A 13,529-nucleotide genomic window follows, 5' to 3' on the forward strand; every position below is an offset into this window, starting at 1 on the left:
AATATACCCAGATATTTCCTGCTTCTGACTGAGAAATGAAATATCCATAGCTATAGAACTAGATTCTACATAAAAATATGGGTTGTAATTTGGGACTCAAAGGAGGTAAATTTACCTCCAAATGATCCACATCCTCCTTTCCCAAAGCAAATGGAAACCAGAGCAGTGAAACGGGGCTATCTGGAGGGTAAATCTATTATTACCACTGCCAGGGGCAAAAGAACCAAGGCTCTAGGGCAGTGATGATGATCCTATGACACGCGTGTCAGAGGTGACACACGAACTCATTTTTTGGTTGATTTTTCTTTGTTAAATGGCATTTAAATATATAAAATAAATATCAAAAATATAAGTCTTTGTTTTACTATGGTTGCAAATATCAAAAAATTTCTATATGTGACACAGCACCAGAGTTAAGTTAGGGTTTTTCAAAATGCTGACACACCGAGTTCAAAAGGTTCGCCATCACTGCTCTAGGGTTAAGTACACTCCCTGGTTCCTAGAAGAAACAAATGCAAATGCTGTCCTGGTGAAACTCCATCACCTGAGACACCCAGGTTTTCTGCAGATTAAGATCAGCCGTCTTGAAACTCAATCAAAGATCACCAAACACCAAAGGGAATCTATCACCATGCACAAGAAACTCAGAAACAGCAAATATCAGACTCAGACGCCCCCACCCTCCCCCCAAGGATTTCAGATAATCAGATAAAGAATTAAGAATTATAATATGTGAGCAATTTAAAGGAATAAAAGCTGAGGATCACATATTAGAAATTACAGATATACTTGAAAAGGCTAACCTGAACCTTCAGAAGCAAAAGGCATACTTGCTGAACTAAAAAACTTAATGGAAATATACTGTAGTAAAATCAAAGGACAAGGACAAAGACCAAGAAACAACAACTAGGATGAATAGAAGACTTCTCAATAGTAAGAATGAAAGACAAAAGACAGTAGGAAAATAGCTTCCATTAGAAGGGGGATGGAAAGGAGAAAGTGGAGAGCTACAGTAATTAAGAGGTTATAGTACTGTACAGAGAAATAAAATAACCAGAATCAAGATAAGAAATACTAAAATAGCCCTGGCCAGGTGGCTCAGTAGGTTAGAGTGTTATCCTGTACAACAAAAGGTTGCAAGTTCAATTCCTAGTCAGGGCACATACCTAGGTTGCAGGTTCTATCCCCAGTCAGGGTGTGTATGGGAGGCAACTACTCGATGCTTCTCTCTCACATTGATATTTCTCTCTCTCTCTCAAAATTAATAAAAACATATCCTTGGTGAGGATACAAAAACAACACTACCAAAATAAAGCTTCACACATCTGAGAAACAGCATATACGAGAATATATGAGAGGTGGCATTTCAGATCAATATTTTAAAAAATGGATTCAATAAATGGGACCTGAGACAAGTAGTTATCCACTCAGGGTGAGTAGGGGGAGGAATTTGGATCCCTACCTCATGCCCTACATAAAATCAATTTCAGACACAGGAAAGACTTAAATGTGTAGAGAAAAACTAAAACAAAAATATAAGGTAATATTTTCATTCCCATGGATTGGCATTTTAATTTTTTAATAAAACCTAACCATTAAATTGTTTGATAATCAAGAATACTGAATTTTGCCTGACTGGTTTGGCTCAGTGGAAGAATACTGAAATTAAGAACTTCTGTTCATCAAAAGTCACCATAGAGAAAGCAAAATATAAGTTGCAAGAGAACGCATTATTTTAATTGTACTTTGTGAATATCTTTTACCTAGAGGTTTATTGCTATTTTTGTCTTTTATGAAATTTTTGTCACCAAGTAAGGCAGGATTACATTTTCTTCCAGATTGAGTTGATGTTGGGTATTCTTTTTTTTTTTTTATTTTTTTTATTTTTTTATTGCTTAAAGTATTACAAAGGGTATTACATATGTGTCCATTTTATCCCCCCGCCCTAGACAGTCCCCTAGTCTCCCCTATCCCCCAATGTCTTATGTCCACTGGTTATGCTTATATGCATGCATACAAGTCCTTTAGTTGATCTCTTACCCCCCTACCTCCTGCCCCGCAACCCTCCCCGGCCTTCCTGCTGCAGTTTGACAATCTGTTTGAGGCAGCTCTGCCTCTGTATCTATTATTGTTCAAAAGTTTATAATGGTCTCTATTATCCATGAATGAGTGAGATCATGTGGTATTTTTCCTTCATTGACTGGCTTATTTCACTTAGCATAATGCTCTCCAGTTCCATCCATGACGTTGCAAATGGTAAGAGTTCCTTCCTTTTTAGAGCAGCATAGTATTCCATCGTGTAGATGTACCACAGTTTTCTAATCCATTCATCTACTGATGGGCACTTAGGCTGTTTCCAGATCTTAGCTATGGTGAATTGTGCTGCTATGAACATAGGGGTGCATATATCCTTTCTGATTGGTGTTTCTGGTTTCTTGGGATATATTCCTAGAAGTGGGATCACAGGGTCAAATGGGAGTTCCATTTTCAGTTTTTTAAGGAAACTCCATACTGTCTTCCATAGTGGCTGCACCAGTCTGCATTCCCACCAGCAGTGCACAAGTGTTCCTTTTTCTCCACATCCTCTCCAGCACTTGTCGTTTGTTGATTTGTTGATGATAGCCAGTCTGACAGGTGTGAGATGGTACCTCATTGTTGTTTTGATTTGCATCTCTCGGATGATTAGTGACTTTGAGCATGTTTTCATATGTCTCTTGGCTTTCTGAATGTCCTCTTTTGAAAGGTGTCTATTTAGGTCCTTTGCCCATTTTTTGATTGGATTGTTTATCTTCCTTTTGTTAAGTTGTATGAGTTCCCTATAAATTTTGGAGATTAGGCCCTTATCGGATATGACATTGGCAAATATGTTTTCCCACACAGTGGGTTTTCTCGTTGTTTTGTTGATGGTTTCTTTTGCTGTGCAGAAGCTTTTTATTTTGATGTAGTGATGTTGGGTATTCTTGGTTATCAAAATACGCATAGCTTTGGGACTTTGAAATGGTAAATATTCATGATGTGTGAGAAAGCATGATACATAACTGTACCATCTTAATTACATAAAAATGAAAGCTTAGTTGTGTAGATACACAGGACTTAGAAGGACACGTCAGACTGTAAACTGCTTGTGATTATGGATGGCTTTGTTCTTTGCTTGTGTTTTTCAGTTTCCTATATATATGCACATGTTAACTTTAAAAAAATAAATGTTACTTTAAAAGCCTAAAAATAAATAAATATATATATATACACATATATATACACATATGCATATATATACACATATGTATATATGTATATATACATATGTATGTATATACACATATATATATATATATATTTATGTTGCACCTTGAAAGAAGATATTTGCCAGAAATAACCAAAAAAGGATCAGTATTCAGACTATATAAAGAATTAGGACAAACTAAAGAGAAAAAGACAAGTCAATAGGAACATGGTAAGGATATCACAGATGACACACACATGATCAATGAACATATGAAAAGATTTCAAATTTATTAGTAATCTGAAAAATTCAAAAGTAAGATCCCATTTTCACACTTGAGTCAAAAATTTTAAATCTGACAAAGCAAGTGTTGACAAGAATGTGGATGAATGGAAACTCTTTACACAGTGCTGGCAGAAATATATGTGGTGCAACCACTTTGGAAAACACATTATCTTGTAAAAAAAGAACATTATTCTACTCTATGACCCATGAATTCTACTCCTAGAAAGCCACCATAGAGAAAAACTTAAACATGTAGATCTTAAAACACATATAAGAATATGTATAACTGCACCCTTCATTTAAAAAAATTGAAATAATCTAAATGTCCACCAACAAGAGAATAGAAATAAATTGTGGTTTATTCACAGTAAAATATCATACAGCAGAGAAAACTTAATAAACTACAGCTACATGTCACAATGTGGATGAATCTTAGAAATACGTAACTGAGCCCGGCTGTCATGGCTCAGTGGTTGACTGTCGACCTATGAACAAGGAGGTCATGATGGATTCCTGGTCAGGGCACATGCCAGGGTTGCAGGCTCGATCCCCAGTATAGGGTGTGCCAGAGGCAGCCAATCAATGATTCTTTCTCATCATTGATGTTTCTACCTCTCTCCTTCTCCCTCTCTGAAATCAATAAAAATGTATTTAAATAAAGAAATACATAATTGAGTAAATAAATCAATAATATCAGTTTTATAATGTTTAAAAATAAGAAAAACTAAAGTGTGTGTGTGCGCGCACACGAACACAAATATATATGTACTAGAGGCGCGGTGCACGAAATTCGTGCACTGGGGGTGGGGGAGGGTATGTCCCTCAACCCAGCCTGCACCCTCTCCAATCTGGGACCCCTCGGGGGATGTCTGACTGATGGTGGGATCGGGCCTAAACCGGCAGTCGGACATCTCTCTCACAATCCGGGACTTCTGGCTCTTAACCACTCACCTGCCTGCCAGCCTGATCACCCCCTAACCACTCCCCTGCAAACCTGATTAACACTGCTGGCCCGATTGCTCCCAACTGCCCTCCCCTGCTGGCCTGATCTTGCCCCCAACTGCCCTCTCCTGCCAGCCTGATCTCACCCCCAATTGCCCTCTGCTGCCGGCCTGATCTCGCCCCCAACTGCCGTCCCCTGCTGGCCTGATGGCCCCCAGCTGCCCTCCCCTGCTGGCCTGGTCACCCCCAACTGCCCTCCCCTGCCAGCCCAATCGCCCCCAACTGCTGTCCCTTGCAAGCCTGGTCCCTCCCATCTGCCCTCCCCTGCCAGCCTGATCTCACCCTCAACTGCCCTCCCCTGCTGGCCTGATCTTGCCCCCAATTGCCCTCCCCTACTGGCCTAGTCCCCCCCAACTGCCCTCCGCTACAAGCCTGGTCTCCCCCCAACTGCGCTCCCCCACCAGCCTGATCTCACCCCCAATGGCCCTCCCCTGCCGCCTGATCTCGCCCCCAACTGTTCTCCCCTGCCGGCCTGATCGCCCCCAACTGCCCTGCTCTGCAGGCCTGATCTTGCCTCCAACTGCCCTCCTCTGCCAGCCAATTCGGTTCTGATTGGTCAGTTTCTATGCCAGTCAGCGTCAAAAGCTCTGCCTCCTAGGCAGCCATTGGCTCCTCACAGTTGACCCAGATTTGGTTCTGACTGGTCGGTTTCTATGCCAGTCAGCACCTCTGGGCCTATCAACAGGGCCTGATCAGAAAGGTGTGGCTGATCAGCAGCCCCGGTGGAGGCCTGGAGAGAAATGGAGGTGTGGCTACTGACCAGGCCTGGAGCTAAAGAAAGAGGCTACTGCTGATCAACAGCTGCCACAGAGGCTACGGACCCTGCTTCTCTCTTTACGCCTCTCTCTGGGCCTGATTCGCACCCCCCTCAGCAGTCAGTGTTGGGTCACGGTGCCTGCAACCATAGCAGTCAGGACTGACTGCAGGACTGACTTCCAGTTGACGGAGCCTCCTGGTCGCTGCAGATGTGATGGACCCAGGGTTTTTATATATTAGGACTAGAGACCCAGTGCATGGATTTGTGCACCGCTGGGGTCCCTTTGCCTGGCCTGCAGGGATCGGGCCAAAACCAGCAGCCCAGCAGCCCCTGAGGGGTCCCAGAGTGTGAGAGGGCACTCTGCAAAGTTGCTGTCACTCGGCAGGTCCTGTGTTGAGCATCTGCCCCCTGGTGGTCAGTGTGAGTCATAGCTACTGGCCAGTTGGCCAGTCGGCCAGTTAGCCGGTTGCTTAGGCTTTTATATACATAGATAGTATATGGGGAGAGGGAGAGGGGCAGAGAGAGAGAGAGAGAGCACGCGCACGTACACAAAGCAAGGGTATGATAAACACAAAGCTAAGAAAATGCTGCTCTCTTAGGGGACAAGGAAGGAATTTACATGCCAAAGCAGTGCCACTGGAAATGTTCTAGACCTGTGGTCGGCAAACCACGGCTCACGAGCCACATGCAGTTCTTTGGCCCCTTGAGTGTGGCTCTTCCACAAAATACCACATGGAGGCACGTACAGTGCGATTGAAACTTTGTGGCCCATGCACAGAAGTCGGTATTTTGTGGAAGAGCCGGTATTTTGTGGAAGAGCCACAGTCAAGTGGCCAAAGAGCAGCATGTGGCTCATGAGCCGCAGTTTGCCAACCACTGTTCTAGACTTTAAGCTGAGTGGTTGTTTTGTAGATGTTTATGTGATTATTGAAATATACACATATACATACAGAATACAGATATATAAGCTTATATATAAAGACAAAAGACACTTTACACTGGTTATCTTCTAAGCAAGCAAGAGGTTTTCTGTTTTTATTTTGTACCCTTCTCTGATGTGTGAGTTTCCTATGAATATACCACATTTTTTAAAAATGAATAAACAGGAGTTATCTGCATAAATGAGTAATAGGCTACTTTTCAATTTTTTTCTTTATCTACACTAATAAAAGAGAAAAATGGTAATTGGCGTACGACGCTACCCTTTTCATTGGCTAATCAGGGCTATATGCAAATTAACCGCCATCTTAGTTGGCAGTTAATTTGCATATGTAGGCACAATGCAGGGAGGCGAAAGGGAAAGCAGGAAGAAGCCCCCCAGCCATGATCGGAGAATCAGGCGCCTTTGCTGCCCTGGCCAGTGATAGCAGGAAGTAGGGGTGGAGCCAGCGATGGGAGCTGGGCACGGTCGAAGCTGGCAGTCCCGGGAGCTAGGGGTCCCTTGCCTGGGCCTAAAGCGGAGCCCACGATCGTGGGGCCGCTGCAGCTGCGGGTCCCTGCTGCCCGGGCCTGACGCCTCAGCCAGAGGTGTCCTGCAGGGGGAGGGGCAGAGCCCGCGTGATCGCGGCGCCCCCCGCTGCCACTGTGGGTCCCCGCTGCCCGGGCCGGACACCTAGGCCAGAGGCGTTAGGCCTGGGCAGGGGCAGAGCAGGAGATTGCGGCACTGCTGCCGCTGCGGGTCCCCGCTGCCCGGGCCGGACGCCTCGGCCAGAGGCGTTAGGCCTGGGCAGGGGCGGAGCCTGCAGCTTCGGGGAGCTGGGGGTCCCCTGCCCAGGTCTGACACCTCTGCCGGAGGCCTCAGGCCTGGTCAAGGGGCCGATCTGGTGATTGGTGATCGGAGGGTGATGAGGGTCAACTCCTCTGGCCGAGGCATCTGGCCTGGGTGGGGGGTGGAGCCGGGGATTGGGGGGATATGATGGTCCCCTGCCCAGGCCTGATTCCTGGGCCAGAGGCCTCAGGCCTGGGCGGGGGTCAGAGCCAGTGATCGGGGGGAGATGGGAGTCCCCTGTCCAAGCCTGACACCTCTGGCGGAGGCGTCAGGCCTGGGCAAGGGGCCGATCAGGCGATCGGAGGGTGATGGGGGTCTACGCCTCTGGCCGAGGCATCAGGCCTGGGCAAGGGGCAGAGCCAACAATCTGAGGGGTCTGGGGGTCCCCTGCCCCGGCCTGACGCCTGGGCCAGAGGCATCAGGCCTGGGCTGGGGGCAGAACCAGTGATGGGGGGAAATGAGGGTCCCCTGCCCAGGCCTGACGCCTCTGTCAGAGGCGTCAGGCCTGGGCAAGGGGCCAGTCCTGCGATTGGAGGGTGATGGGGGTCAACGCCTGAGGGCTCCCAGTATGTGAGAGGGGGCAGGCTGGGCTGAGGGACACCCCCCACACACACACACACACACACCCAGTGCACGAATTTCGTGCACCGGGCCCCTAGTACTTTATATTTGTTTTTTAAAAATGCTTTTACATATTCTTAAGAAAAGAAATCATATCAGCTCTTTGCAAAAAATGAGTTATCTAACAACTCATGCCAGGTGGAGGCTACTACCTAAAATGATGTCAAGAACAATGAATCTGAATGTATGTCTGAAAAGCAAGGATATCTGATTAAAAATACAGAGTGCCAGATAAACACCAGCTGGTGAATTCCGCTTCATGTTGTTTTCTATTTTTGTGATGTGACTATAATTTTATACAGAAAGTAAGACTTTAAAAGAATTTGAAGTTGTATGGGCTTATGACTTGTTTAAATGGAAAACTTTAAAAAAAAAGAAAACTATCACTGCCATTAATAAATTAATTTATTGTTCCAATAATTTGCATGTTTATCTCTAATGACAAATTTGGTTGAAAAATATCTTACTGTTATTCCTTCATATTCTTTCTTCACATGTCCCTTATTCTCTTGAATAGGCTTTGGCTCAGAAGAACTCAAATTCTGTACATTTTCTATCCTTTGACCTAGAGATTTGGTGAAAAAAAAAAATCAAGAGAAGGAATATTTCAGACAGTAAAACCGGTAAAATATTTTTATATCTAAGCAATTATTAAGTTTAGATATTCTAAAATACATAAAAAGGAGGCATAGGTATGGCAAACTGGTAGCCTATGGGTCAAGTCCACAGAGAACTTTTAAAAGAAAGGGCTGAATGCCACTCACTGTGGCCCATTAGGATAGCACAGGCAAGGGCGAGGAGACCCGTTCTGGCTTTGGGGAGGAGATCTCAGAGAAAAGCTGCCTGAGTTAGCTGGGTGAGCTGACAGGAAGAAGAAACCAGGAAGGTGGCTGGTACTTCTCGAGACTAAAGACTGGTGAGAGAAAGAACAAATACCCAGAATCAGTCACTAAGAAAAGACTATCACCACAATACCTGCAAACATTACAAAGATCAGAAGAGGATTTTATTTGTAATCTGGGACCAATAAATTCGAAGAAAAAAAAATGCATGAGTTGATCAAATTCCTAGAAAAAAAAAACTTATCAAAATCAAAAAAGGAAAGGGAAATCTGAATAGTCTTAAAATGATTTTAAAATGTGAATGGTATTGCCATAGCCGGTTTGGCTCAGTGGGTAGAGCGTCGGCCTGCAGACTGAAAGGTCCCAGGTTCGATTCCGGTCAAGGGCATGTACCTTGGTTGCAGGCACACCCCCTGTAGGAGGTTTGCAGGAGGTTTGCAGGAGGCAGCCGATCGATGTTTCTCTCTCATCGATATTTCTAACTCTCTATCTCTCTCCCTTCCTCTCTGTAAAAAATCAATAAAATATATTTTAAAAAATGTGAATGGTATTTTAAAACCTTCCTACAGAAAACTCCAGGCAATGGTAGGTTCTACCAAAATATATAAGTGGGGGGTTGCAGGGGGGGAATCACAACAATCTTACACAAACCTTTCAAAGAATAGAAAATCTTCAGGTAATATATTTTTCAAATTATTTTTCTGTGTGTTTTATTTCAAGAGGTTTTAACCATTTGTACACCATGATGCAAGCAGCGGACCTTTTATCATTAAATTCAAAATATCGTGGCAGTTAACTGGTTAAGAGGCAATACTTCCCTACTATCTGATGAGGTTAGCATGACCCTGACATTAAGAACTGTGAGATAACTTGTAGACAAATAAGTTGGTTTATTTCTTAATATAACTCATGAAATTAATGATAAATGATAAATAAGTTCACTGATACCAGATACAATCTACACACGCTCTTTCACTGTAAACGCCATACATTATTTATTGTTTACAGGTCTAACCATCTGCCTCTTTGCTTTCCACACCCTGTTGTTGCTGAAAGTTGTTGGAGAAACTGTGTAAATTAATGCTATTACGAGTTATTTTCAACATCAGTAAAGTCTATAAGCTGATAATAAAATTTTTCACAGGTCTGGGCAGCTTTCCATTCTGTCAACTTCTATGGCCTCCTCATGGCCTTTTCCACATCTGCCCAATCCTGCCCTGCCTTCTACCTAACTTGCTGCTCTCCCTGACCTTGGAGGGTAACCTTCTTGGCTTCATGCCTACTCAAGCCACTCTGGACATCTTTCTAGTTCTCAAACGTGCCACACTGGGAAAACACTGGACATATATAAGTATAACTTAGATAAATATATTAAAATAGATAGTGAAGTTTCACTGGTGTGGCTCACTGGTTGAACACTGACCTATGAACCAGGAGGCCAACGTTCAATTCCCGGTCAGGGCGTATGCCCGAGTTATGGGCTTGATGCCCAGTATGGAGTGTGCAAGAGGCAGCAGATCGTTGTTGTTTCTATCTTTCTCTCCCTCTTCCTAACTCTCTGAAATCAATAAAAATATATTTTAGAAATAAATAAATAGTGAAAATATTTTAATGCCAGAAATCACTGCCTTACAATAAAACTTAAAAAGTAAATTCCTTTGCAATAAAGTTAGAATAAAAGTAGAAAGCACTGCGCCATGCAACTCCTGCCCAGCCAGACTACAGTTCTGTGTCAGGGACTGAAGCTCCATACCCGGGGCGGGCTCAGAGCGCAGCGGCTCGGTGACATCAGGCGTGCTGCTGCTCCGCAGGAACCGCGGCTGCTGCTCTGCCACCAGGTGGCCAGACTCGACTGCAGGTGCATTTTCTGACTGCTGGCATTCTTCCATTTCTGTGGGTATTAACACAAAACACATAGAGATGTATTTAAAAAAAATTTAAGTAAATTCACCACTTAAAACAACTGATTCTAAAAACATAGGTTTAGATATACTTTTTTCCCCACAAAAAATGTGCAGTAAGATAATGTGCATTTACATCATAAAGTTTCCTATACTTGCTAACACTAATATTCTACTCTAAGAATAGATTTTTCTTTTAAGTTCTACATAGCATTTTATTTTTTAATCTAAGTGAAGGGGTGGGGGAAGCCACAGAAATGGTTGAGAACTGCAAACGTTACTTGGAATTAAGGGACGGGAATGCTGAGGAAAGAGATCCAGGAGGTACATGGAATGGGTTTACTTTTGAGGGGTGTAGAAATCAGTGTGCATGCACGCACACACACTCTAGAGGAAGATAACAGGAAACATGGGGATTCCAACTCTGTTATTTTTTTTAATGGATAAATACATTAAAACTGTCCAAAATAAAATGATAATTATTTAATGGCTTATATCACCACATGTACAGTTGAATTAATAAACAAAGTACAAAAATGATCCGCTGGTCTTTTTAGAGACTCAATACGTATATGACATAAAGTAGAAAACCACAGATGAGTACTGCCTGCCTGATAATCTCATCTAGCATTAGTACAAACGACACTGCTGTAGAGAATGAGTGCCCTCCTAGCTCATTCTAAACTGTTACAGTTCACTTTAATCTCCAGAGACAACCCAAGGCCCTGGAAGATCACACCACCTTCTCTCTCTAGAACTACAGCTTTGATGTGGCAACAACATCTTTTGCCTTGGTTGTTATAATAATCTCCTAACTGGTCACTTTCACCCTTTTCTTACCACCCTCATATCTATCCTCTATGTGGCCCTAAAGAGGCCCCTTTAAAACAAAGATCTGAAGTCCTCCAGCATTGTGCAGTCAAGCCCTGCTCCTCACAGTGAATACAGGGCTCTCCTTAATCGCACCCCACAGACTGACCCCGCACAAGGGGCTCTTATGCTCCCGTTAGTCTCCAGCAACCCTAGCCCACTTGGCACCTGCTGTCTGCCTCCCGCTGCTTACTCCTCCATGTTAATTTCACACCTGTTCCCTCTTCCCCCTCCCATACTGCCTGGGCACCCCCACTACGGGACTCGCCATGTGGTTCCGCATGTAAACCTCACCATGACATCCCTCACCAGACTGCACGCTTACTCACATACCAGTAGTCATGAAACTTTCCGTCCACATAACTATAACAGCATCTTTTCCAAAAGTTTAATTAGCTAAAGTTTCACTCCTTCTAATAAGCAACTGATCAAAATTCAGCCTGTGTCATGTTACCTGGCAGTGTCACCCAAGTCCTTACCCAAAACAAGACTCACTGTCAATGTGCCAGCGTCTGTATAACCCTTTAATCTGAGCCATGATCCAAAGTTCTGGTTCACCCCAACCAAGGAGTTGTATGTAGGAAGTTTCTACATGTGAGACAGGATTTCAGCAAAAGAGTGCTACTTTACTTATGCTATCCAAATAAAAATTCCATTTAAAGTACACTGATACAAGTTACCAGACCTCACACCTATGAAATTTGTGTGATCCTTTACTTATAATTCAGGGTACTGGGCCACAGTCTAAGTTCAGACACTGAAAGGAAGCTAAACTGAGGGTAAAAACAAAGAAAAGACAAGTATAGGAGCAGACAAACCCATTAAAGCTTTGTCTTTCCAGGGTGTCTCTGCTTTCCTCTGGAACAACCAAGAACTGTTCACTGCCCTCAGAAAAACACAAGACCTATGTACCTATCTGTGATCTACCCACACCCCCACAAGCACGGACTAGTCCTTTTCACGGGTCTATTTCCAGCCTCTGCAGCATCAGGCAACAGACGCCAGATAGCTCCATGCAACCAGCACCTTCTGGCTCTCTACTTGCACTGTTTATTCTGATTATGCAAGACTCTGAAACCTTCTGGGAAGAGTTTATATTTGTTAATGAATCTACTTGTTAATCCAATATCAGTAGAGGGAGCCCAAGAGCTGCGTAATGCTCTAAAAAAACAAGTGGATGATTCTTGTTTTTATGGGTAGTAGGAATAGTGGGTTTTATTCACTTAAATTTGATGCCAGAAACTAGTAGATGTTGGTTTCTGGACAATGAGCAGACAAGTAAGAGCTGGGCCAAAACTGGCAGCTTCTTTTTAAAGATAAAGAACATTGCCATCTGGTGGGATGTAATACAGCCACGGCACCGTGGCTTCCAAATTCAAGTGTCCCCACTGGTCCACAACACAACAGACGGATGAAGAGCTTGCCATTACCAGCTGGTCTGCCTTCCCAACAGTCAGGCCTGATGCAACCTTAAGACTTTATTTTTATAAAACTGTTGGTAGGGGCTTCTCAGATGGAGAAAGTCCAAGCCTGTAGAAATCACCAGAAGTGGTGAGTGTGGGAGCATCCAGGATGCGGATGGGGAGGAAGGGGAGAATAACTATGTCAAACATGCTGTTGTGCTACTGTTACCTAAGCTATTCCTGCAGCTGACTGTTAAGGGATACAGTGTGAAAAAAAGAAATTGAAATTCTACCTATCCCAATTTGTAAGCATACATTTTTTGGCTTTTCTCACAGTTTGTACTAAGTATATAATCAATATATGTTTTGTATAAATGAATAAATCAACACCAAAAACACTTTCTTGATGCATTTCTTAAAAAACAAAACAACAAAAAACTAAACAGGTCTTGAGCTCCCTCTACTGGCCTTTTATTTTTAAAAAAGAGCAACTCCCATCAGTATCAGTTGTAGCAATTACACTTTCATAATATATTTAAAACCATTTTAATGCTGATATGAAAATATCAAGATGAATTATCCTAGCCTGGCCAGCATGGCTCAGTGGCTGAGCATCGACCCATGAACCAGGAGGTCAAGGTTCGATTCCCGGTCAGAGTATATACCCAGGTTGTGGGCTCAATCCCCGTAGGGGCGTGTAGGAGGCAGCCAACCGATGATTCTCTCTTATAATTGATGTGTCTATCTCTCTCTCTACCTCTCCCTTCCTCTCTGAAATCAATAAAAAATCTTTTAAAAAAAGAATTATCCTATATTCAAAATAGAAAAAAAATCTATAATTATATTATAAATTCTGG

General features: G+C 43.3%; 1 protein-coding gene across 12 annotated transcripts in view; it reads right to left on the reverse strand.

The window, feature by feature from the left end:
* RALGAPA2 (Ral GTPase activating protein catalytic subunit alpha 2) overlaps nucleotides 1-13,529 on the reverse strand; it is a 304,655-nt gene that overhangs the window by 182,705 nt on the left and 108,421 nt on the right. For all 12 annotated transcript variants that reach the window (XM_036321186.1, XM_036321185.1, XM_036321180.1 and 9 more), the window contains 2 exons: nucleotides 10,252-10,389; nucleotides 8,124-8,221 (listed from right to left, as the gene is read on the reverse strand). In XM_036321186.1, coding sequence (XP_036177079.1) covers nucleotides 8,124-8,221; nucleotides 10,252-10,389 — 236 coding nt within the window. The remainder of the gene's footprint in view (nucleotides 1-8,123; nucleotides 8,222-10,251; nucleotides 10,390-13,529) is intronic.

This window comes from Myotis myotis, unplaced genomic scaffold (assembly GCF_014108235.1).
Source record: "Myotis myotis isolate mMyoMyo1 unplaced genomic scaffold, mMyoMyo1.p scaffold_m19_p_9, whole genome shotgun sequence".
Classification (NCBI taxonomy): domain Eukaryota; kingdom Metazoa; phylum Chordata; class Mammalia; order Chiroptera; family Vespertilionidae; genus Myotis; species Myotis myotis.